Raw genomic sequence first — 26,495 nt, 5'->3', positions numbered from 1 at the left:
CTGTGCCCTTCAATAATGTGAAGGCACTGTACTTGGCTGCTTTATAATTAGGTTGTGGATGTCACAGCTATGCTAGACAATGTTTTTGACCATCAGTGGTGTCTGAATTATGGTATCTGCTTTTCAAGTTCATCCCATGTGAAGGTCTGTATGTTGTTTTTTAGTTTTTTACTGTTTAGGAGTTTGGAATGTTGACATTTTGCTTAACCAATGGTTTAAGTTTGGGGGCGGGGCTACCAAGGGTTCAATATTTACCAGGCCTGATTTCACAAGAATTTGTACGTATTTTCGAGTTGGCTAATTCGTACAAAGTGAATCGTATAAAAACATACAATTATTATAAAAATACAATAACGAAACCCCACCCCTAAACCTAACGTCACTGGCGTAAATTATTAATACGAATTAGCCACCTCATAAAATACGTAGGTTTTTACAGTACTGCTAGATTTACAGTAAGAGGCATATTTCCCCACATTTGGCAACTTTATTCATTTGCGTGTGTGTATTCATACAGTTAATCGACAGATTTTTCATTACATTGTAATTGATGTTTTAGACTCTTAAATGAAAAATATCCGTGTACTGCTAGTGGTTAACAAGTGTTTTGTTTTCAGATCTCAGTTCAGGATATCCCCACAGCTACCTGTTACTCCCTCACCGACCCCCACATCATTACATTTGATGGCAGGTAAAACATTTACAAACTTTGATTCATTCTGTATTTGTTTCCTTCATTGTTTGTTTATTGGCTTTTTGGATTCTTAGTCTGTTTCTTATTCTTTGTTGGTTTTTCTTTTGTTTGCTTGTTTATTTGTGTTCTTTATTCTGTGTTTGTTTCATCCTCAGTTTGTTTCTTTCTTATATTCTTTGATTGTTTGCATTATTATTTGTTGTCTGCTTCTTTCACGCTTTTTCATTATTCTTTTGTTTCTTTTATTCTTTGTTTGTGTTTCATTCTTTGCTTGTTCTCTTGTCCACTTGTTTCTTTCATAATTTTTAATTTCATAGCTTGTTTGTTTCTTTCTTTATTTTTGTGTTTTAATTTCATTTTTTTGGTTTGTTTGTTTTTTGTTTGTTTCATTCTTTGTTTGTCTGTTTCATAGTTTGTTTGTTTTATTCTTTCTTTATTTATTTATTTCATGTTTTTTTGTTTTGTTTAGTGTATCATTTTTTTTACTTTCTTTCTTTCTTTCTTTAATTATTTATTTATTTATTGTTTGCTTCTTTCATTCTTTGTTTATCCGTTTCATCCTTAGTTTGTTTGTTTGTTGTTATTCTTTATTAGTTTATTTGATTGTTTCTTTGATGTTTTTGTTTCTTTCATTCTTTGTTTATTTTCTTTTTGTTTTGTTTACTGTGTGTCATTCTTTGTTTGTCTTTCTTTCTTTCTTGTTTGTATCATTCTTTATTTGTTTGCTTGTTTATTTGTTTCTTTAATTCTTTGTCTGTTTCATCCTTAGTTTGTTTGTTTTACTTCATTTTTTGTTTGTATTTGTTTGTTTGTTGCTTTCTTTTTTATTCTTTCTTATTTGCTTTTTTCATTCTTTGTTTGTCTGTTTCATCCTTAGTTTCTTTGTTGTTATTCTTTATTTGTTTATTTCATTGTTTTTTGTTTGTTTACTGTCGTTCTTTCTTTGACTTTCTTTCTTTCTTGTTTGTATCATTCTTTATTTGTTTCATTCTTGGTTTGCTTTTTTATTTTTTTCCTCTCATTCTTTGTCTGTTTCATCTTTAGTTTATTAGTTTAACTTCATTTTTTTGTTTGTTTGTTTGTTTAGATGTTTGTTGTATTCTTTGTTTCTTTTTTCAATATTTGACTGTTTTATCTTTTGTTTTGTTTGCTGTCTTTCTTTCTTTCTTTCTTTCTTTCTTTCTTGTTTGCTTCTTTGTTTGTTTGTTTCATCCTTAGTTTGTTTGTTTGTTGTTATTTTTTATTTGTTTATGTCATTCTTTGTTTGTTTTTATTTTTATTTTTGTTTACTTTATGTCATTCTTTGTTTGTCTTTCTTTCTTTCTTGTTTGTATCATTCTTCATTTGTTTCATTCTTTGTTTGTTTTCTTGATTATTTGTTTATTTCATTCTTTGTCTGTTTCATCCTCAGCTTGTTTGTTTGACTTCATGTTTTGTTTGTTTGTTTGTTTATTTAGTGGTTTGTTGCATTTTTTGTTTCTTTCTTTCATTCTTATTTGCTTCTTTCATTCTTTGTTTGTCTGTTTCATCCTCAGTTTATTTGTTGTTATTATTTATTTATTTCATTGTTTCTTTAATTTTTGTTTATTTTCTTTTTGTTTTGTTTACTGTGTGTCATTCTTTGTTTGTCTTTCTTTCTTGTTTGTATCATTCTTCATTTATTTCAATTTTTGTTTGCTTGTTTATTTGTTTCTTTCATTCTTTGTCTGTTTTATCCTTAGTTTGTTTGTTTTACTTCATTTTTTGGTTGTATTTGTTTGTTTGTTGCATTCTTTGTTTCTTTCTTTTATTCTTTCTTGTTTGCTTCTTTCATTCTTTGTTTGTCTGTTTCATTCTCAGTTTGTTTGTTGTTATTCTTTATTTGTTTATTTCATTGTTTTTTGTTTGTTTCTTTGACTTTCTTTCTTTTTTGTTTGTATCATTCTTTATTTGTTTCATTCTTGGTTTGCTTTTTTCTTTTTTTCTTTCATTCTTTGTCTGTTTCATCCTTAGTTTATTAGTTTAACTTCATTTGTTTGTTTGTTTATTTAGATGTTTGTTGAATTCTTTGTTATTTTTTCATTATTTGTCTGTTTTTTGCTGTCTTTTGTTCTTTCTTTCTTTCTTGTTTGCTTCTTTGTTTGTTTGTTTCATCCTTAGTTTGTTTGTTTGTTGTTATTTTTTATTTGTTTATGTCATTCTTTGTTAGTTTTTATTTTTGTTTTCTTTACCATACTGTATGTCATTCTTTGTTTGACTTTCTTTCTTTCTTGTTTTGACCATTCTTCATTTGTTTCACTCTTTGTTTGTTTATTTGTTTCTTTCATTCTTTCTCTGTTTTATCCTTTGTTTGTTTTACTTCAGTTTTTGTGTGTTTTGTTTTTATTTCTTTGTTTATTTAGTTGTTTGTTGCATTCTTTTTTTCTTTCTTTCATTGTTTTTTGTTTTATTTATTTATTTTGCTGTCTTTTCTTTCATTCTTCTTTTCTTTATTCTGTCTCTTTCTTGACATTTACCACAGACAAATTTGAACGGTTCCAAATCGCCTGTTATTATTTCTACAGAAGTCGTGTGAGTTTTTACACGACAGATGCTCAAATGGCACATTTGAGGTAATGAGGCAGGAATGTAAAGGTCAGTGTGGATTCAAGGATCGCGCGCCTCACATAGTACATCAGTCGAGGGACTCTGTACTCTTTGAATTTTGCTTGGATAGAGAAATCTCTTTGGAAGCATACGGAAACTGTCCTCATTAGCAGAAACGTCCTTGACAAATACCGGCTCCTTGCCACAAAAAAAAAAAGAGAGGCACATGGTCCGTGTAGACTGTACATATGGATCTAAACATACACAATACTAAAGGGATTTATGTTTAAACGTTGAGCTATGTGTTTACAGCAGTGCCAAGAGCACACAGAGCAATAAGTGTCGCTGGTCACCATCAAAGCAAATGATGTGTGCTTGATAGAAGGATATTGTGCTGTGAAATAACTCACATGAAATTACAGCACGTATTTCTGTCCTTCGGTTTTTTGCTCTTTTTATTTTTTTGTATAGACTCTTTCTTCTTTCCACTGTGCTATTAAGTTCAAGTAGTCCTTTGAGATGTCACGTTCAGCTTCTGCCTATTCTGTAAAGGTTATTTTAAAGAGTGCATGCTGAAGTTTCTGAAATTCATGTGTTAATCGCCAGAGCATTTTAACACAAACCACAGAAAAACCCTGCTGGGAAAAACACAGCTGAAACCAGCCCTAAATGGCTTTATGGTTTGAGCTGGCTTTAGCTGGTCTAGGTCACCTCTGAGTCTGACCAAGCTGGTTTTTGTGCTTCAGACCATCAGAAATCATACAAACCACATAAAATTCACACAAACCACATAAAAACCCTGCTGGGAAGAAAAACAGCTGAAACCAGGCCTAAGATGGATTATGGTTTGAGCTGGTGTAGGTGAACTCCAAGTCTGACCAAGCTGGTTTTTGTGCTTGAGACGCATCAGAAATCAGACTAAGTTGGTTCACTGGTCTCCAAGCTGGATCAAGCTGGTCATTTAGCTTGGTCTAACACGATTTTGCTAGTTCTTCCAGCTAAATTAGCCGAACGCCAGCTTGGCTGTGTTGAGATCCAGCTAAGACCGGTGCTTTCAAGAAAAAACACAGAAAAACCATGTTGGGAAGGAAAACTGCTGAAACCAGCCCTAAGACGGCATTTTTGGTTTGAGCTGGCTTTAGCTGGTCTAGGTCACCTCCGAGTCTGACCAAGCTGGTTTTGTGCTTGAGACGCATCAGAAACCAGACTAAGTTGGTTCACTGGTCTCCAAGTTGGATCAGTCTGGTCATTTAGCTTGGTCTAACAGGGTTTTGATTATGTTTTAGCTAGTAAGCTTCCAGCTAAATTAGCCAACTGCCAGCTTGGCTGTGCTGGGATCCAGCTTAGACCGGTGCTTTTGAACAAAAAACACAGAAAACCCCTGTTGGGAAGAAAAACTGCTGAAATCATCCCTAAGATGGCTTTATGGTTTGAGCTGGTTTTAGCTGGTGTATGTCAACTCTGAGTCTGACCAAGCTGTTTTTGTTATTGAGACGCATTAAGAATCAGACCAAGTTGGTTCACTGGTCTCCAAGCTGGATCAAGCTGGTCTTTTAGCTTGGTCTAATAGGATTTTGAGTACGTTTTAGGTAAGTTAGCTTTGAGCTAAACTAGGCGAACGCCAGCTTGGCTGTGCTAGGATTCAGCTAAGACCAGTGCTTTTGAACAAAGACCACAGAAAAACCCTGTTGGGAAGAAAAACAGCTGAAACCAGCCCTAAGAGGGCTTCATGGTTTGAGCTGGCTTTGGCTGGTCTAGGTCACCTCTGAGTCTGACCAAGCTGGTTTTTGTGCTTGAGACGCATTAAAAAACAGACCAAGTTGGTTCACTGGTCTCCATGCTGGATCAGGCTGGTCTTTTAGCTTGGTCTAATAGGATTTTGAGGACGTTTTAGCTAAGTTAGCTTCCAGCTAAATTAGCCGAACGCCAGCTTGGCTGTGCTGGGATCCATCTTAGACTGGTGCTTTTGAACTTAAAACACAGAAAAACCCTGTTGGGAAGAAAAACAGCTGAAACCAACCCCTAAGACGGCTTTATGGTTTAAGCTGGCTTTAGCTAGTCTAGGTCACCTCTGAGTCTGACCAAGCTGGTTTTGTGCTTGATACGCATCAGAAATCAGACAAAGTTGGTTCACTGGTCTCCAAGTTGGCTCAGGCTGGTTTTTTAGTTTAGTCTTACTGGATTTTGAGCATGTTTAAGCTAGCTTTAAGCTAAATTAGCCGAAAGCCAGCTTGGCTGTGCTGGGATCCAGCTAAGACCAGTGCTTTTGAACAAAGACCACAGAAATACCCTGTTGGGAAGAAAAACAGCTGAAACCAGGCCTAAGACAGCTTTATGGTTTAAACTGGCTTTAGCTAGTCTAGGTCAGCTTCTAGTCTGACTCTGACCAAGCTGTTTTTTGTGCTTGAGAAGTTAATTCACTGGTCTCCCAGTTGGATCAGGATGGTGTTTTAGCTTGGTCTAACAGGATTTTGAGTATGTTTTGCTAGTTAGCTTCCAGATAAATTAGCAGAATGCCAGCTTGGCTGTGCTGGGGTCCAGCAAAAACCAGTGCTTTTGAACAAAAACCACAAAAAACCTGTTGGGAAGAAAAACAGCTGAAATCAGCCCAAAGATGGCTTTATGTTTTAATCTGGTTTTAGCTGGTCTTGGTCATCTACTTGTCTGACCAAGCTGGTTTTCATGCTTCAGATGCATCAGAAATCAGACTAAGCTTGTTCACTGGCCTTTAAGCTGGATTTGGCTGGTCTTTTGACTTGGTCTAACAGGGTTTTAAGTCTGTTAGCTTGCTTAATTTAGCTTCCAGTTTGGCTGTGCTAGAATCCAGCTAAGACAAAAAATTACCTCAAGATATTGTTGTCATCTAGGAAAACATGACTAATACATTTTGCATGTAAAGGTAATGACGTCATAGAAAAATCATTTAACTAAATAAGAAGAAAGGTAGGGAACCAAAATGGTTCTTCTGTGGCATCGCAGTGAAGAACCTTTTGTAGCACCTTTATTTTTAAGAGTGTAACCTTGTGTAAGACTCATTTTAGATTGCATACAGTTAGAAATTTGTGTATCTACCATCACGGACAAGAAAAATAAATTGCACTTTTTTTCACCCCCAGGCAGTATGAGAACCAGCAGACGGGCACGTTTTTGCTTTATAAGAGCATGAACCGTATTTTCGAGGTCCACACCAGACAGTGGGATTGTGGGAGTCGACACTACAGTGTGGCGTGTACCTGTGGAGTGGCCGCTCGGGAGGGCAATGATGTCGTGACTTTTGATATGTGTGACGGACAGCTGCAGGAAACGCAACCCCGTTTATCCCTCAAGACCTTAAGAGTGTCCACGACCAATCAAATTAAGATTCACGAGACACACCAAGGAAAGAAGATGACGGTAGGCCTGTATTTCACATGCACCACAAGGCTACATTTAAGTGCTTGTTATGCTGTTGTAAAAATGATTGAAGTCTTCTGGTTTTAATAAGAAATTATTTATAATAATCCTGTTTGTTTTGCAATAAAATTATGCAATAAAAACAATTGAACAACAGTTTTTTAATCAAAACAACTCGAACCCCATAGTATAAAATCAGAATACAATTACAGTTTTTCTCAGTCGCTTTGGTACAATTCTCAGATCAGAATTAAAATTCTCAAAACTGCTTGTTCAATTCTCACATCATTGTGTCACTTGTGCACATCAAAAAAGCAGTTTCTCATTTCTTTGAACAAGTTGCAAATGCTTTGGTACATCAATGCAAATGATTATGTACAATTCTCTGCTTTTTCCTACATTATCAGTTGCTTATGTCATGTTGATCAAAATGTATTATAATGGGTCTCTGTTGAATAGTCTCACTCCACACAACATTTAGGCATTAGTTCATAGTATAAGTCTTTACATGCAAAATGGTTGAACATGTTGTCAAAATACAGGATATGGTCAAACATATTTCTATACATTTCCATTAGACATTTTTTCTAAAACTGTCTTGAATTGGTAAATTGCTCCCAGGTGAATCTTGACTTTCTCTAACAGACAGAAACATCCCCAACAAGCAAAAACCGAGACATTGAAATGACTGCTAACTATAGACCCAATATAGTCCGGCTATGAGTAATCCACTTCTACCCTAAACAACCTTGAATTTGGTTACATGCCATTTTTGCCAAAATAACTTGAAGATGTATGATATTCCAACATGTAAGCAAAGTGTGTTCAAGGTGTTTGCTTTCATTTCTTTTACATGTTCTAAAAGTATATGCATCGTCTATTCTTGGGCTATGGTTAGACATCTTTTAGACATCTATCATGTTCACATTTCTACTTTTTTTTCCTCTTTATGCTATGCAGTGCTTGCAGTGCTGTCTTTATCTTTCTTTATGGCAATGACATGGTCTTTCAATGAATTACAGTACAAACAGTAAAAGCGTAAATGTAAATTTTGTCAAGTCTTTTGCAATCAAACTCACACATAACTTATACTAAGGTGTAACTTACAATTTACAATACTTGTCGTCAAAACTTTAGCCATAGTTTACATCAGAACATTCCTCCAGAGTAAACTGTTATATTGACAACATGACTAAACAATTTGACTGTCTTATCCGTACACAATGACACAATGACTTGTTTTTTTGATGGCACTGACATGTTCATTGACACAGATATTTAATTTTGAGAGATGAACTAAGTATTTTGAGTAAAAGAGTGGCTTTTGCAGGTTATCCATGATGTTTTGCTATTTGTACAAATTGTTTTGAGAAATGCACTTACTGTTTTGCAAATTGTGAGTATGATTCGAGAAATGTACCAAAGCGACTGAGAAAAACTGTAATTAAATAGACAAAATCACTGAATTTAGAAAAAAATGACATTTGTAAATGAATAAACGAAATGTATTTATGATATCTAAATAAAATATTATATCAGGAAATCTCTTCCATGATAACTGTGAACTGTATAGTGTTCATATTTGGGACAGGCAGATTTTTAGCTTTAGCTGAAAAGTCAACACAGATCTTATCTGTTTGAAAAAGATGATTTTACCCTGCCAGTAATGTGAAAACGTTTGGTCTCCAAAGACTTCTGTGAGCCTAGCAGATGTTGCCATTGTTGCATGGTGTGACACACTTTGAATAAGCAAGTGTTTTGTGACAGCTAAATTTATCCAGTTATATAATACTTGATAGGCCCTGGATATGCAAGAATAATAAATATTTTATTTATTATGGGTCATGGCAAAATATGTGTTTGTTGCGTCGTGTGAACCTATGTGCATCATGGGTAATGTCAAAATGTATTTTCGTTGCATCATGTGAACAATGTGCATCATGGGTCATGTCAAAATGTGTGTTCGTTGCGTCCTGTGAACCTACGTGCGTCATGGGTCATGTCAAAATATGTGTTCGTTGCGTCGTGTGAACCTACGTGCGTCATGGGTCATGTCAAAATATGTGTTCGTTGCGTCGTGTGAACCTACGTGCGTCACGGGTCATGTCAAAATATGTCTTCGTTGCGTCATGTGAACCTACGCGCATCATGGGTCATGTCAAAATATGTCTTCGCTGCGTCATGTGAACCTACGTGCATCATAGGTCATGTCAAAATATGTCTTCGTTGCGTCGTGTGAACCTACGTGCGTCATGGTCATGTCAAAATATGTGTTCGTTGCGTCGTGTGAACCTACGTGCGTCATGGGTCATGTCAAAATATGTGTTCGTTGCGTCGTGTGAACCTACGCGCGTCATGGGTCATGTCAAAATATGTCTTTGTTGCGTCAAGTGAACCTACGTGCATCATGGGTCATTTCAAAATATGTGTTTGTTGCGTCGTGTGAACCTACGTGCGTCACGGGTCATGTCAAAATATGTGTTCGTTGCGTCGTGTGAACCTACGTGCGTCACGGGTCATGTCAAAATATGTGTTCGTCGCGTCGTGTGAATCTACGTGCGTCACGGGTCATGTCAAAATATGTGTTCGTCGCGTCGTGTGAACCTATGTGCGTCATGGGTCATGTCAAAATATGTCTTCGTTGCATCATTTGAACCTATGTGCGTCACGAGTCATGTCAAAATATGTCTTCGTTGCGTCATGTGAACCTACGCGTGTCACGGGTCATGTCAAAATATGTCTTCGTTGCGTCATGTGAACCTACGCGCGTCATGGGTCATGTCAAAATATGTCTTTGTTGCGTCATGTGAACCTACGCGCATCATGGGTCATGTCAAAATATGTCTTTGTTGCGTCATGTGAACCTACGCGCATCATGGGTCATGTCAAAATATGTCTTTACTGCGTCATGTGAACCTACGTGCATCATAGGTCATGTCAAAATATGTCTTCGTTGCGTCATGTGAACCTACGTGCATCATGCGTCATGTCAAAATATGTCTTCGTTGCGTCATGTGAACCTACGCGCATCATGTGTCATGTCAAAATATGTCTTCGTTGTGTCATGTGAACCTACGCGCGTCATGGGTCATGTCAAAATATGTCTTTGTTGCGTCAAGTGAACCTACGTGCATCATGGGTCATTTCAAAATATGTGTTTGTTGCGTCATGTGAACCTATGCGCATCATGGGTCATGTCAAAATATGTCTTCGTTGCGTCATGTGAACCTACGTGCGTCATGGGTCATGTCAAAATATGTGTTCGTTGCGTCGTGTGAACCTACGTGCGTCACGGGTCATGTCAAAATATGTCTTCGTTGCGTCATGTGAACCTACGCGCATCATGGGTCATGTCAAAATATGTGTTCGTTGCGTCGTGTGAACCTACGTGCGTCATGGGTCATGTCAAAATATGTGTTCGTTGCGTCGTGTGAACCTACGTGCGTCATGGGTCATGTCAAAATATGTGTTCGTTGCGTCGTGTGAACCTACGTGCGTCACGGGTCATGTCAAAATATGTCTTCGTTGCGTCATGTGAACCTACGCGCATCATGGGTCATGTCAAAATATGTCTTCGCTGCGTCATGTGAACCTACGTGCATCATAGGTCATGTCAAAATATGTCTTCGTTGCGTCGTGTGAACCTACGTGCGTCATGGTCATGTCAAAATATGTGTTCGTTGCGTCGTGTGAACCTACGTGCGTCATGGGTCATGTCAAAATATGTGTTCGTTGCGTCGTTTGAACCTACGTGCGTCACGGGTCATGTCAAAATATGTGTTCGTTGCGTCGTGTGAACCTACGTGCGTCATGGGTCATGTCAAAATATGTGTTCGTTGCGTCGTGTGAACCTACGTGCGTCATGGGTCATGTCAAAATATGTGTTCGTTGCGTCGTGTGAACCTACGTGCGTCACGGGTCATGTCAAAATATGTGTTCGTTGCGTCGTGTGAACCTACGTGCGTCACGGGTCATGTCAAAATATGTGTTCGTCGCGTCGTGTGAATCTACGTGCGTCACGGGTCATGTCAAAATATGTGTTCGTCGCGTCGTGTGAACCTATGTGCGTCATGGGTCATGTCAAAATATGTCTTCGTTGCATCATTTGAACCTATGTGCGTCACGAGTCATGTCAAAATATGTCTTCGTTGCGTCATGTGAACCTACGCGTGTCACGGGTCATGTCAAAATATGTCTTCGTTGCGTCATGTGAACCTACGCGCGTCATGGGTCATGTCAAAATATGTCTTTGTTGCGTCATGTGAACCTACGCGCATCATGGGTCATGTCAAAATATGTCTTCGTTGCGTCATGTGAACCTACGCGCATCATGGGTCATGTCAAAATATGTCTTCACTGCGTCATGTGAACCTACGTGCATCATAGGTCATGTCAAAATATGTCTTCGTTGCGTCATGTGAACCTACGTGCATCATGCGTCATGTCAAAATATGTCTTCGTTGCGTCATGTGAACCTACGCGCATCATGTGTCATGTCAAAATATGTCTTCGTTGTGTCATGTGAACCTACGCGCGTCATGGGTCATGTCAAAATATGTCTTTGTTGCGTCAAGTGAACCTACGTGCATCATGGGTCATTTCAAAATATGTGTTTGTTGCGTCATGTGAACCTATGCGCATCATGGGTCATGTCAAAATATGTCTTCGTTGCGTCATGTGAACCTACGTGCATCATGCGTCATGTCAAAATATGTCTTCGTTGCGTCATGTGAACCTACGCGCATCATGCGTCATGTCAAAATATGTCTTCGTTGCGTCGTGTGAACCTACGTGCGTCATGGTCATGTCAAAATATGTGTTCGTTGCGTCGTGTGAACCTACGTGCGTCATGGGTCATGTCAAAATATGTGTTCGTTGCGTCGTGTGAACCTACGTGCGTCACGGGTCATGTCAAAATATGTCTTCGTTGCGTCATGTGAACCTACGTGCATCATGGGTCATGTCCAAATAAGTGTTTGTTGCGTCATGTGAACCTATGCGCATCATGGGTCATGTCAAAATATGTCTTCGTTGCGTCATGTGAACCTACGTGCATCACGCGTCATGTCAAAATATGTGTTCGTTGCGTCATGTGAACCTACGCGCATCATGCGTCATGTCAAAATAGGTGTTTGTTGCGTCATGTGAACCTACACGCATCACGGGTCATGTCAAAATATGTGTTCGTTGCTTCATGTTAACCTCTGTGCATCATGCGTCATGTCAAAATATGTGTTTGTTGCGTCATGTTAACCTACGCGCATCATGGGTCATGTCAAAATATGTCTTCGTTGTGTCATGTGAACCTACGCGCATCATGGGTAATGTCAAAATATGTGTTCGTTGCGTCATGTGAACCTACGCGCATCATGGGTCATGTCAAAATATGTGTTTGTTGCGTCGTGTGAACCTACGCGCATCATGGGTCATGTCAAAATATCTATTCGTTGCGTCATGTGAACCTTTTTGCATCATGGGTCATGTCAAAATATATGTTCGTTGCGTCATGTGAACCTACGCGCATCATGGGTCATGTCAAAATATGTGTTTGTTGCGTCATGTGAACCTACGTGCATCATGGGTCATGTCAAAATATGTATTCGTTGCGTCGTGTGAACCTACGTGCATCACGGGTCATGTCAAAATATCTGTTCGTTGCATCATGTGAACCTACGCACATCACAGGTAATATCAAAATATCTGTTTGTTGCGTCACGTGAACCTACGCGCATCACGGGTCATGTCAAAATATCTGTTTGTTGCGTCACGTTAACCTACGCGCATCACGGGTCATGTCAAAATATGTGTTCGTTGCGTCACGTGAACCTATGTGCATCATGGGTCATGTAAAAATGTGTGTCCGTTGCGTCATGTGAACCTATGTGCATCATGGGTCATGTCAAAATATGTGTTCGTTGCGTCACGTTAACCTATGTGCATCATGCGTCATGTCAAAATATGTGTTCGTTGCGTCATGTTAACCTATGTGCATCATGCCAAAATACGTGCCTGCTGCACACGCGTCAAAAGGGTTTATGATAAAAGAGACGCTCACATCCACAAAATACTCCCAAGACACTAACTTAACACTAAACTCTGATTACACGAGATTAAGCGAGTATCTGGAAAACGTGATCGTCTCTTTTATTATAAACCCCTTTGATGCGTATGCAACAAACTCATATTTTGACATAAACCATGATGCACTTAAGTTTACATGATGCATCAAACACCTATTTTGACATGAGAAGCCACACACATGATGGGCTAAATGTTGACATGTTGTGATGAATTTCGCATCATGCACCCTCGAAAAAGAAGTCACCGGCCACCACTGGATAAAAAGTATACCTCAATTAGATAAAAGCGTATGAAAAAAATGCATAATTGAAATATTTATGAACATGTTTGTATGAACTGAGTTTGTATAACCTCTGCAGATGATGTTTAGCTCGGGGGCTTTTGTACGAGCGGACGTCAGTGATTGGGGAATGAGTCTGTCCGTCAGGGCTCCGAGTCGGGACTTTAATGCCACCAGAGGCCTGTGCGGCTTATTTGACCGAAACAGCCACAATGACCTCCATCACCCCGCAGGCACAAACCAGCACGACAACGACCTAGCAGAATTCATTCAGAGCTGGAGGTGAGAGCTAAATTGTATACTTTCTTTTTGCGAAATTCTGTGAAGAATACGGTTGTTTTAAATGTGCTATACAGAGTCGAAGTTGAATATCTACAGTATATACTCAATAACTTCATAGAAAATCTATATAATCAGCAATAAATAGCCATCATTTCACTGTCCAGGTTAACTTTAGACCCAATATGGTGCAATGTTAATGTATTGGCATAAGTTTGAATAGTTTCCATTCTAGAAACTTCAAAAAAAAAAGTTGCAGGAGCATCTGTAAGTCGGCGAGAGCAGTTCAGCTTCAGATTAGAGTTTTGTATCAGCATTTAACCTTGATTTGCTCGTTTTAATGTCAAACGATAATTAAAAGAGTGCAAAGTCTCTAATCTAATGGGCTAACCTTTTTCACACTCTAAATCCTCTCCAGACGCAGCGCTTGAGGGCTTAATTCAAAGGCTGATTTGAGGCAGTCATATTTTTGTTTTATTTCTCCGTGTCAGGATCGCGCCTGGGGAGAGCCTGTTTGACAGCATGCCACCTGCCGCGGATGAGGAGATAAAGTGGAATTTCTGTGCTTGTCGAAAGGGATATAACCCGTCCCTCCATTCAACGCACGTCTCGGATGGCACAGTAAACCCGCCTCCAGTTTCAAGCTGCCAATCTCATGACGATGTGGATTACGCATCCCTGTTCCCTTTCAAAGACGCCACTGCCGAGCACGTTGCGAAACGCAGCTCAAACCGGAATGTCCGGAAGCGGGGTGCATCGGGTAAAGTGCCAAATGATGCCAAAAATCGAATCCCTCTTAGCGTAGATGAGCTAGAAACCAAATCTTTATTTAACTTCAAAATTCCTGGCTTAAATGAATCTAATGTGCCCTTACCAAGCTCAGGTGGTCGACATAAGCGACAAACCCTTGACTTGCTCCCCATCTACCCCTTCCGGGCCATAAGCCAGAGCGACCTGGAAAGTTTGGCCTACTTCTTTCCAGATGATCACTGCGTTTCCAGTGGCCCAGCTGCCCACCCGTCCTGGCCGACACCAAGTGGTCTCACGTCTGCCAAAGCTTTGGAGGTCTGCCAGTTGGCCCTTACTAACTCAACCGTGGGCACGACATGCAAGGATCTGCTGGGCCGGCGCCTGGAAGAGGCTGTGAACCTGTGCGTCCTGGATCTTCAGCTGAAGGATGATTTGGCTTGGGAGAACGCTCTCGTGCCCTTCCTGGAGAACGAATGCGAGCGGAAGTGGCTGGAAAACAGGAGTCAACGTTCTCAAAGAGGTTCGAGAAAATTGGGAGATGTTGCAAGGGCTCTTCGGTGTCCGAACTTCTGTAGCGGGAATGGTCGGTGTGTGGATTGGGGATGTCAGTGTGACCCAGGCTACAGCTCTCATGACTGCAGCCTCACTATAAGTAAGTGTTACATTAATTATAAGTACCACCTAGGGGACATCATATATCAGAATGTTCTTGGCTCTCTGGATAAGCACACTAATTGAGATATGTATAACATATCAGCAGGAGTCTGAAAGTGCTGAGGTATTTTTAACCCAGCATTGGGTCAAACAGGGATGACCCCAACCAGTTGGGTTGTAATTTAACCTATGCACCTATGCTCTTTGATTGAAGTTAAAAGACTTAATGGGTTGCAATGTATCTCCATGAGTTGCCAAATGTGTATAATAAAAATCCTTTAGATTGGCATCTTGACCCTCATCTAGTAATAAAACAATCTTTTTGAGCCAGAGAGTGTCCGTGGCATTAGATCAGATTTTTTGGCACTGCCAGCTTATATCTTTACGTCTATCTTTATTATCTTCAGTTTGCAGACGTTGTTCATTTCACTTTGCTCTGCATGTTGTTGTGCACTCCGCACAAATGCGTTCCTCGTCCTTCAAACTCTAAAACGAAACAAACTTTCCCAATCTTCAAAGCAAAACCAGATGGCGTGCGTTTGAGCGAGTGTGTTTTTATTGATTACGATTACGTTATCGACCGACTGTTTCCGGCAACGCCGGCGAGTCTCAGAAGCGCCGTTAGCCTCCCCAGCCAACCTTCGTATCAATGAGATGTTGTTATTTTGGGTACGCTAACAGCTGGCCCGCTGCCACACGCCCATGCCCGCTCACCGATTAGCAATCCCGTCTAAGCCTCTATCTCGCCCAAGGTTCTTGGCTTGCTCCCCTGGGCTGCTTCGGTGACGAAATGGGAGTTTTAACAAAAATTAGCAGGCAGATTACGGAAGCCAAAAAGGGTTGTTTATCACCATGTGACGCTCCTCTACCTCTCCGCGAGCGAGAGGTCTGATTTATGTTAACCGCGTCAGGATCAACGTGCAAGGTAGCACGGGAAAGACGTCTAGATAAATCTACTTAATTGCCCAACTGATCATCGGTTGATGTCTCTTCTCCATCTGGGAGCGTCATCCATTCATCCATTATTTTTTCTGAAGCTCATCACTCTGTTCACGCCTGAGGGGTTTCAGATAGCTGTTTGCACTTCATCTAGTCAAATGTAGATTTTTGCAAGGCTTCACGTGACCTGGTTATGACTAAAACTTGCTTATTTATGCTCATGCTGCTTTATTTTTGTTGTTTAAGCTTTTCATAGAGTAATGGGACAATTTTACTGTATCATTAGCACTAGCATCCTAGCTTGGACTGTCAATGACTTACTTACTTACTTACTTACTTATTTCCCATAATGCATTGCAAAAGCCTATAAAGAATCCAGACAATCCAACTGAATTCAATACATGTACATATCCGCATTTCCTTCAACAGCACTCACAGTACCACCTTCATTCATTGGCAATACCCGGCTGTGAATTGGGGGTCACGTTCTCTATAAAGGACATTTCTGCGATTCAACGCTGACTCATTTTTCCGCCAGGTTCAGAGTCTAACCGCTTCTCATTTATCACTTCTTTTCAAACGTAAAGCAGGAGCATTCGCCCTTGTGGTGGAGATTAAAAACCCACGAATATCTCTCAACCTTCCTTCCTAGCCGGTCAGGGCCGGTGTCTATGTGTGTGTGACTGTGTGTCCTGCGTTAGTGCATCAGGCTTGTCTGATTTAAATCTGCATTTCAGGAACAAAATGCATCATGGGAAAATTCACCTTCACACTACTGAGGACTTTTCTGATTTCTGAGGTCAGATTAGGAAGCAAGTGGATATGTTTTGTTGTAGCTACTTATTTTTAAATTAGCTTTATTGCATCTGAATTGAAGGTAAACATCATCAGGGGGCTTATTTGGTTATTTTAATAATAATGAAAACAAAATGTACAAATGGAGACCATGTGGAGAAAATTCTTGATGTGGTACTTATAAATATGGCTCATTTAAATCCAACTGTTGTCTGAAATATGTGATTTAACGGCTACCATTTTACAGAGAACGCAACGTTGAGATTTAAGAGACTGGGCAGTGATACAGTATATGGCATTAATCATGCATAATGCTATTACACTGCAATTATTTGTGCCTGCTGTCACTGAAACTGTATTAAATGTTGCTATGTTTTATTAGGCCTTAGAGGAACCCAGACAAGCTCATATTTACATCTTTGCGTTATTCAAAAACTAATTATTGAGAATGTAGTTATACAGTGTGTGCCCGTTTCTGTTTAATGTCAAATAAAGACTGATGGACTGAAAATTTAGGCTGTATGGAAGCTTAGGATTGTTTTGATTGTTAATAAAAGCGATGAATGATTTTTGTGTGCAATACTCAAAAGTCTTGTGTTGCTTTTCCATTTGAATCACAAAGTTTTTTCGCAGGTGGTTTTGAAGAAGGATGCAGAGCATTTGTACTGAACATTATTAAGGGGTTCACATGAATTTACAATAGGCTTTGGGTTAACAAGGCCCCTGTAGTGGCTTTTCAACCGTGTTTTGAATTAATGATAAGACTGCAGACTTCACACAACAATCACACAAACGCTTTGATTTTTTGTGACCTGGGGCTTGCTGCTTCTATTGACTCCAACACTGGACACTATGGAGCAATGTACATGCATCTGTGTATGTGTTAGAAAAAGAGTTGTTGAATGATCTGCATTTGATGGCTGTGCGGTATTGAAGGAAAATGCATTAAAAACGATATATTAAAATATATTTTGGAAAAAATTATATAACATATCTTTCATTTTTTTTAGGGAAATCAAAGCACCCCTTTTACTCTTCTAAAATTGAACAGCCATGTTTTATTGTTGCATAATACAAATCTGGCAAATTAAGCATTGTAAACAAACAAACAAACAAACAAAAATAAATTAATAAAACAAATTTCACTGCTATCATGCACAGTTGCACACACGCATATCCCAGCTAACATCTGTGTGCCAAATGGGCCATTCCACCAAGTTTTTTTTACAAGTAAGTACATGCAAATGGCTCCGATTAGAAGATCTTTTACTAAGGGCCCTAGTTTAACGATCTAAGTGTATTGTCTAAAGCGCACAGTCTAAACGGGCGTGTCCGAACCCACTTAGCTAATTTAAGGATGAGAGAAATGGTTTATGCGCCAAGCGCACGGCTTATAAGGGTTGTTCCTACTTTCGTAATGGGTGTGTTTTGGGTGTAATGTGCAATAAACCTATGAGAGTCTCAGCTCTCATCTCCTTTAAAGCAACACCAAAGAGTTTTTTTTTTACCAAAAAAACGTTTCAGTCATTCATCCACTCAAAACAGGGTGAACGGCAGGGACGTCACTAGGATTGGAAGACAGGGGGGGCTCAGCCCACAGAGTATTTGTAACTTGTGTTTGCAAAATTTTTGCACTCACATCTGAGTTACAATTATGTCAACAACCAGTCAAGAAACCAAGATGTTAACAAGTAAAACATGACAGACATATCCTCCTCTTCCATTTCTACTCTGTTAAATAAAAGTTACTGTAATGTTAGCTTTTAGACACATCAAAGCTGCATGGGGGAATTTAGGCCAGACTTTGCTCCTGATTAGTTATTCTATAAGCAATGACTTAAATGCTATCTGCAAATTGGTCACATGAAACATCCAAAATGTCCATAAACAGAGGTCAGACAGCTAAAAAGTTGGTAAGTTAAACAAATGAGAAAAAGCAGTACAAGAAATAGAAAAAAATTGGCATCACAGCATACTTTACCAGGTAAGCTATTGACCAGGGCTCTCAAGTTTTGAAGACAGGCAAGAGTGACACCCCTCCAAATACCCCCCCCCCCCACCACCCCAAATATTATTTAACTATTAGGTTGTATACTACTAACCTTATTGCAATCCACTATTCCATTGTATTCCCTGTGTGTCATATATGGGACTAGAAAATGTTCATTTGGGAATGGAGATTTTTTTACAATGAAGACTTCCTGATTCATTATTCACTGTGTAAATACACGTACACATTTCCAGTACAAACACATCATTTTACTGTTTGCATTTCTATGCTCACATAGAAACCTTAGCCAAGGATTTTTTTTGACAAAATAAACTTTTAACCAGAAAATAAGATAAATGTGTGTGTTCACATAAATGTAAACATAAACCGGATTTGCTAATCTTATAGGTTAATATTATTAGTTGATAGCCACTGTGTTAATCTGGAAATTATACAGATCTAAAATTTAGAAAAGGGGAATGACCAACAAGTGATCTACCTTAATACTGAGTTGTCAAGATGCATTATGATGTGGTTTTCAGGACAGGGTTTAGATTAAGCCAGGACAAGGCCTTAGTTATATTAGGATGTTTATGTAGTTTTTACAAGCACAAAAATATTACAGGTGTGCATCTTGAGACAAAACAACGTGACTGATGTATTTTAAGATATGTTAGTGCAAGCTACTTTTAGTTAAGAACTAAAACTCAAACAGGCATTTTAGTCTTGAACAAGACTTAAGCCCTGTTTGGGAAACAGCCCCTATGTCTATACTGTAGGTCAGGGGTCTCCAACCTTTTTATAAGCAAGGGCTACCACAATGGATAAAACAATCTGGATGGGTACTTACTACTTTCTGATATAGTTTAATCAAAACGTTTTTCTTTTACTTGTTGTTTTATTTTACTTTACTTGTTGATACGTTTTAGTATTGTTTAAAATGTTAAGATAGGTAAACCAAGCCAAGCTAATATTAAAAATACCATGTTGAACCCTCAAAAACTTACTAGGAATACACATTATACTACCATACCAAAGACAAATACACAGGTGCCTTACACTTTTTAAAAGGAAGGAGTTCAAATGTTAAAATATTAATATTTTAAATGAAATGAAACAAACATATTTAATAAGCTATAATTTAATTATATTATTAGATTTTAAAAAAGCTATTTTACTGCAAATATAAGGTGAAATGCCCATTAAAAGCTCAATTTGCACGTTTGATCCAGTTTTTCCACAAAAAAAACTAGTTTTATAAAAGGATACACTTCACAATCACCTGGTGTTTCGCTGCATGAAATGATCTGCCTGATGCGTTCAGTACAACAACTGTACATAATGCAATGCATCACGCCAGCACATGACTTTAAAACCTGTTACGTTAATAAGCAATATATAGACGCGTGCTTTTACTGGTGACTGACCTGCTCCCTTCCTGGAGAATATTTCTGTGATTGATTTTGCAGCATCTCGCTGCGTCTGTCTCTCTCTCTCTTTCACATGTCAACCTGAGACGACTGCACGGCGGGTCAGAACAGCCGCCAGGTCAACATGGCCAGTCCGCCCTGCACACACCTTGTACTACTGATGTTCGCTCTGCTCGGCCCCCTGCGGATTGATAAACGCGCTAAATCCATGCTGCTGACTCAGATCAGGGGAGGAGACGAAACTTGACGCAGCATGACGCCTTTCATTGGTTGTTGCGTTAAATCTTACCCAGATACAATAGTGCTATTTTCTGATTGGCTATTGTGTAGCCTATTTCTTTTTTTTTGATTGGCTGATAAGTGGCAGGCTCTAGGGGATACGCGCTTGATTCCTGCCGGTTTCCATAGTGAGAGCGGCGCGACCAGATAACTTTTGTGCGCTGCGGGCCTGCGGCATATATTAAATATATTATAAATAGTTTTCTGCGTGAGAAATACAATGTGTGGCGGGAGTGCGTGACAAAAGACCGTAATGAGTGACTGTCACGCTCAATGCGTGACACTTGAGAGCCCTGTCATTTAGGGGGGCTTAGGAACATTTTGGGGTAGCTTCAGCCCCCCTAAAATAGGCCTAACGACGTCCCTGGTGAACGGCACTTTCACATTCGCTTTGCAGCCCTCTATCGGCCAAAATAGCGATTTCGTTTAAATTTGTTTATTAACATGCAGGACACTTTGCTTAATAATAAAATGTATTTTAATGTTAGCTTTCTTGCATTTTTTATACATATAATGTCCTGGGGACAAAAATAGCACCTATTTGGTGGAAAGGCCCAAATACTAAACGCATCGAACTAAAACTTTGACAATGTTACTTTTGAAGAATATAAATTAAATCGTTCATTTATCGCAAACCATTGATATTTGCGCTATTTAGATATATTGTAAAGTCCTGATTTGGACCAAGACCCCCTTTTCTGGTCCATACCGTCTTGTAGACCAGAGGTTCTCAAACTTTTTCTGCATGCGGCCCCGCTTGTGTACGGTGCATTCCTTCGCGGCCCCCCCCCAAAGAAAATTCATGACAAAAAACTGTTCTAAAATGTAACATTTTAATTAAACAAAGCATATTAACTCTTTCACCGCCAGCGTTTTTTTTTTAAAGTTGCCAGCCAGCGCCAGCGTTTTTCATGATTTTCACCAAAGTTTAATGTCTTCCAGAAAATGTTCTTCTTTAAAAATATAAACATAGAATATACCAAATGAAAGAACAGACCCTCTGCTTTCATCCTACCTTCAGTGGTTCTTTTGTAATCAGCTTTTGAATATGGGTAGGTTTCTGCAAAAACACCACATTTTGAGCAAAAAGCAGAGAAAATTCCATTTTTGTGACGGACTTTTCATAGAGATCCCATTCAGAGCGATCTTTAAAACAGACACGGACATGCAGCCGCTTGCCATAGGGAAATACGGAAAATCTCGTCATTGGCGGGGAAGCGTTTTCTCTTAATTGACTAGATATCTCGTCAATGGCGTTGAAAGAGTTAAGTTATACAGTAGTGCTGTTGGTTAGTAGCCTTATTTTTTTACAAGTAACAACATGCAAATGGCTCCGATAAGCTGCTCCCGACGAGCTGGATGTCGCCTTGCATGGCTGACACCGCCGTCGGTATATGAATGTGTGAGTGAATGGGTGAATGTGAGGCAAAATTGTAAAGCGCTTTGGATGGCCATTGGTCTATGAAAGCGCTATATAAATGCAGTCCATTTACCATTTTTTAGGTTTAATTACACAGAATTCATGATAAATGAATGTATTTTATAAAATGTCATAAAACTGGGTTTCCCCTGGGGGCCCCGGACCCCAGTTTGAGAACCACTGTTGTAGACCACACCTCTATATAGGCCATTTCAGTCATAACAAGCTACGTTTACCTGTTAGCCCTGTCATTGAAATGTGCGTGCTAACTGTTAAAATTTCCTCTTAGGTCAACCAGTAGAAGTCACAGATCTGGAGAACGGTGGTTTATGTGACGTGCGTGAGTTTGACTGTAATAGCGTGAGGGTTTTCGGGCTTGGCTTCATTGACTCGAGTGACCTCGCATGCCTTGTCATCAAATTAAAGGTGAGACACCTAAAATTTTTTTTAAATGTATTGGTTGAACGTCTTTCTTTCTTTTTCTTCCTTTCTTTCCAAAACTTTGGGTTTTTTGTTTGTTTACATCACAGGCACCTTTTCTAAGCCGGTCTTCTTTAATATTTCATCAAAAAGGCTTTATGAATCTTAGCGTGGCTGTTTTAATACCTGCCTGCCATCTGTTTGGATATTTAATTAAAAGAACGAGCAAAAGGCATTGGGGACATCTGATGAGATAACGAAAGCAATAAAAACAGTAATCAGTCAACAATACAGAACAAACACGAAGAAAACAAACAGCAAGACAATCTGCCAACGACATGCAAACGTGCATATAATGTGCTGTAATTATCCGGAGACCTTTTATCGACTCCGGGAAAACATCTTGAAATTTGGCGACTTATTAAACGCTCTATTTAGATGCATTGCTCAGAATGTGTTGACTCCATTTAATAACACCGAATCGTCACCCTATGTGGGCAGCTATTTAAAGCCAACTTAATTCAGTAGATGCTGTGGGGACCGCCGCTTGAATCCTAGAATAAAAAAAAACGTTTTGAGAATAAGAAGCAATCAATAATGCGCTAAATATGATAATAATTCATTTAAATTCTGGGCAACGCTCTCTCAATGCATTTAGCACCTATAGTTAAAATGGTGGTTGGTGTAAATAATAAGCTGTTTGTGGCACTGAAATACCACACAAAAGTGGTGCTAATGTTTGTCAGATATTTTTGAGGTAATCGACAGGATATTCCTTTAAAATCTAAAATATAATATTAAACACATCAAGTTTTCAAGCTTCGCACAAAGCAAATTTGAATATGTTCTCTGCATGTTGTCCACTTATTTGAATTTCATATTTCAGATTCCCCCCTTTCTTGCTGTCTTTTCCCAGCGGACATATTGCCTACAGCGTGTGGTCATCCGATTTGAGCAAATTAGTTTGACATTTATTATTCTAGTCTCTCTCGCTCTCTCTCTCTCCCCTTCTGTTTTTCCTCAAAAATGAATAACCAGAAGTGGGGAGAGTTTTAATTTAATTTATGGCCTAGTCCTGGCTTAAGCTAAGCCTTGTCTGTGAAACCAGGCCTTAGTCTCATAAATTGTACTATATCTACTCATCCTAACTTATTAAATAAATATATATTTAGCAAATGAATAGAGATTGGATCCCAGAGGACGAACAGAAAACCAGAGCCACCTTCCTCAGCTCCAGAGCATTGGAGTGCGCCGTACCACGGCTTAACAACATGGCTGCCGACACCGCAGACTTCATGGCCGACGACCAACCCTACGCAAGATGGGAGATCAAGGTACATTTCTATCAATCTCAGAGATAGGATCTGTCCAAACTGACATGATTGATTTTTTACGGTCAAAAAATGCGAGAGGAACGCGGTCGTCTTTTCCAAACTCACTTTGTTCGTTTTAATTCTTATAGTGTGGCTGTAAAAGTAAAAAACAATGAACCGCAGAGTTACCTTACCTCTCCGAACTGCCTCGGTGAGAGCAATGAGAACGTCGACAAAATGTAATCACATGAAATCTCCTTCACAGTTGTGGATTTAACGCGAAAATCCGCCCGAATTTATACCACCCGCGTGCGGTGTTGGAGGCGAAGCTAAATGATGCTTTAAAACATTATATCACGGCTAAATCGTTGAGCCGTGAGATGGAGGAGATGCTTTCCGTTCTGAATGACAGCCATAAAGGCAACACAATCATTTTAATCATTTTTACGAGTTATGACGATGCAGCCCGCGCACAGATCGAATAGACAAGTCAGCCGTATCTTTATGTATATGGCTAACATAAACGTTAAAAAGTTTGTGACCTTGACCTCGATACGGTACGGTGTAAGGCGTATCGGCCACTCCCGGAATGGTCCTTGGTCTATGCGTACGTATGGTAATGAGCGCTTCGGTGTTTACCCAATTTAAAAAATGCCTGCAAAGGATAGGCCAGGATGAAGAGAATCATTAACATAAATTGAAATGCCGGGAGAACCGCGGGGTGTCTCTGAAGGTCAGATCAAAGACATATCCGTGAGGTAATACATCCACCTCTGCTCCCCTCCCCACATTAATCTGAAGGCTTTTGGGATTAACAGTCACTGAAAGGTTGAAAAATTAACCTCAGTTTTGGATTTACACAGTTAAAGAAGCTCTGAAATGTTACAGTGAAGTCTCTCTCTCTCTCTCTCTCTCTCTCTCTCTCAGATAACTAATGATGGTCGTATGTACAGCGAGGGGAAGATCTTCACCCTTTACGATGGTATTTGCCAGCTGTGTGCGAGTCCCTCTGGATTCTGCAAGCTGAAGGTAATCATATCCAAACACTTAGAAGTAATACAGTCGTAAATCGGCTTTTACAAGTCGGAGCTGTGAGACGGTGTTTAGCACCAAGGCTTAACGTATAACGCGCACAAAAGTTGAATCAGGCGAGTGCCACTCGATTCCCATTCGCACATCCTTAGTGATTAGTGAAAAATAGTTGTTTTTCACATTTCATTTTAATTGCAATAGTCTGGGAAGGAAATATTAACCCCTTAATTTTACATTTCGGGGATATTTTTGCTAATCTCGGTGGCCTTTTTGCTCCAAACTGGTTTTGAGTCTCTAGTACACTGCAACAAATGATTTTCAAGAAAAAAAATGTCTTAGTATTTATTTCTTGTTTTCAGTAAAAATATCTAAAAATTCTTAAATTAAGATGCTTTTCTTGATTAGCAAAATGAGTTTTTAGACAAAAAATATAAAATATAAGTGATTTTGTGCATAAAACAAGCAAAAAAATCTTCCAATGGGTTAAGCAAATTTTTCTTGACTTTAGTGTTTAAGAAAAAATGTCAAGATTTTTTTGCTTAACCTATTGGCAGATTTTTTTTGCTTGTTTTATGCACAAAATCACTTAAATGTGATATTTTTGGTCTAAAAACTAGACTTATTTTCTTGGGTCGTTTTGCTAATCAAGAAAAAAAGATTTTCAAGAAAAAAAAATCGTAGTATTTTTGACTTGTTTTCAGTAAAAATATCTATAAATTCTTAAATTAAGATGTTTTTTCTTGATTAGCAAAACGAGTTTTTAGACAAAAAATATAAAATATAAGTGATTTTGTGCATAAAACAAGCAAAAAAAATCTTCCAATGGGTTAAGCAAATTTTTCTTGACTTTAGTGTTTAAGAAAAAATTTCAAGATTTTTTTGCTTAACCTATTGGCAGATTTTTTTTTGCTTGTTTTATGCACAAAATCACTTAAATGTGATATTTTTGGTCTAAAAACTAGACTTATTTTCTTGGGTCATTTTGCTTATCAAGAAAAAAAGATTTTCAAGGAAAAAAATCTTAGTATTTTTGACTTGTTTTCAGTAAAAATATCTAAAAATTCTTAAATTAAGATGTTTTTTCTTGATTAGCAAAACGAGTTTTTAGACCAAAAATATCAAATTTAAGTGATTTTGTGCATAAAACAAGCAAAATAATCTGCCAATGGGTTAAGCAAATTATCCTTGAATTTTTCTTGAATTTAGTGTTTAAGAAAAAAATTTAAGATTTCTTTGCTTACCCCATTGGCAGATAATAATTTTTTTGCTTGTTCTATGCAAAAAATCACTTAAATTTGATATTTTTGGTCTAAAAACTAGACTTATTTTCTTGGGTAGTTTTGCTAATCAAGAATAAACATCTTAATTTAAGAATTTTTTTATATTTTTACTGAAAACAAGTCAAAAATACTAAAAATTTTTTTTCTTGAAAATCATTTTTTGCAGTGCACTGTAAAGTTTATTAGAACTGATTGAAAATACATCCATGATCGTTTCTCCACATCTTTCATGTGGGCCTCTATCAGTTCCAAGCACACGTCCATCTTCCCGGATTTTCCATTGGAAAATGTTGCAAGTTTATTTACTTCAAAAGTCTGTCATATCAGTTTTGTATCCTGCACAGCAAGATAGCCTGATACGCGAGTGTTGGGTGCAGTTAACACCGGCCCTGGGGTGAGTGGGTTGGAAAAACTCGATTTAAGTGTTTATGTGAAAAACAGACAACACCAAATATTATTCACGACACTGATGTTGTAACCGTTCCCGCGAGCATCTGTTCTTTTGTATGCAACCTGACGTCGTCTTTCTCTTCTCACTTTTTATTCTGTAGGTTTTCCACCGCATACCGTGTAATCTCAGCGTGAGAGATGAGTTATCTAGGCCGATCCGTTTGGTGTCTGTTTATCTTCTCTGCTTTGCTCTGCGTGGATGTCCTCTGGGCGCTGTGACTTACATGTTCCTCTGGATATTGGAAACTTGAAATATAGAGATTTTATCAGCTCCGGGCTTTATGCTTAGGTGATTTATAGCGAAGACAGCCAGGGTTTATCTCAAAGGTTTGACAGAGGAAGTTGGCTTGAGCCACAGCGCAACTGTGAGCTGTAGCAAAACATGGCAGTAATCTACAATGGTGCAGTTAACAGGGGAATTTATAGAGCTGTGAATCTGTAGATCAGTTGG

General features: G+C 38.7%; 1 protein-coding gene across 1 annotated transcript in view; it reads left to right on the top strand.

The window, feature by feature from the left end:
- The window catches only part of LOC135726627 (von Willebrand factor D and EGF domain-containing protein), an 83,445-nt gene that overhangs the window by 16,675 nt on the left and 40,275 nt on the right, over positions 1 to 26,495 (top strand). The window contains exons 9-15 of the mRNA XM_065244652.1: positions 618 to 691; positions 6,376 to 6,652; positions 13,093 to 13,295; positions 13,784 to 14,694; positions 21,839 to 21,975; positions 23,142 to 23,303; positions 24,210 to 24,311. Of these exons, the coding sequence (XP_065100724.1) occupies positions 618 to 691; positions 6,376 to 6,652; positions 13,093 to 13,295; positions 13,784 to 14,694; positions 21,839 to 21,975; positions 23,142 to 23,303; positions 24,210 to 24,311 (1,866 nt within the window). The remainder of the gene's footprint in view (positions 1 to 617; positions 692 to 6,375; positions 6,653 to 13,092; positions 13,296 to 13,783; positions 14,695 to 21,838; positions 21,976 to 23,141; positions 23,304 to 24,209; positions 24,312 to 26,495) is intronic.

This window comes from Paramisgurnus dabryanus, chromosome 24 (genome assembly GCF_030506205.2).
Source record: "Paramisgurnus dabryanus chromosome 24, PD_genome_1.1, whole genome shotgun sequence".
Classification (NCBI taxonomy): Eukaryota; Metazoa; Chordata; class Actinopteri; order Cypriniformes; family Cobitidae; genus Paramisgurnus; species Paramisgurnus dabryanus.
Note: the sequence above shows the minus strand (reverse complement) of the source record. Positions and strands in the feature narration are given on the sequence as shown.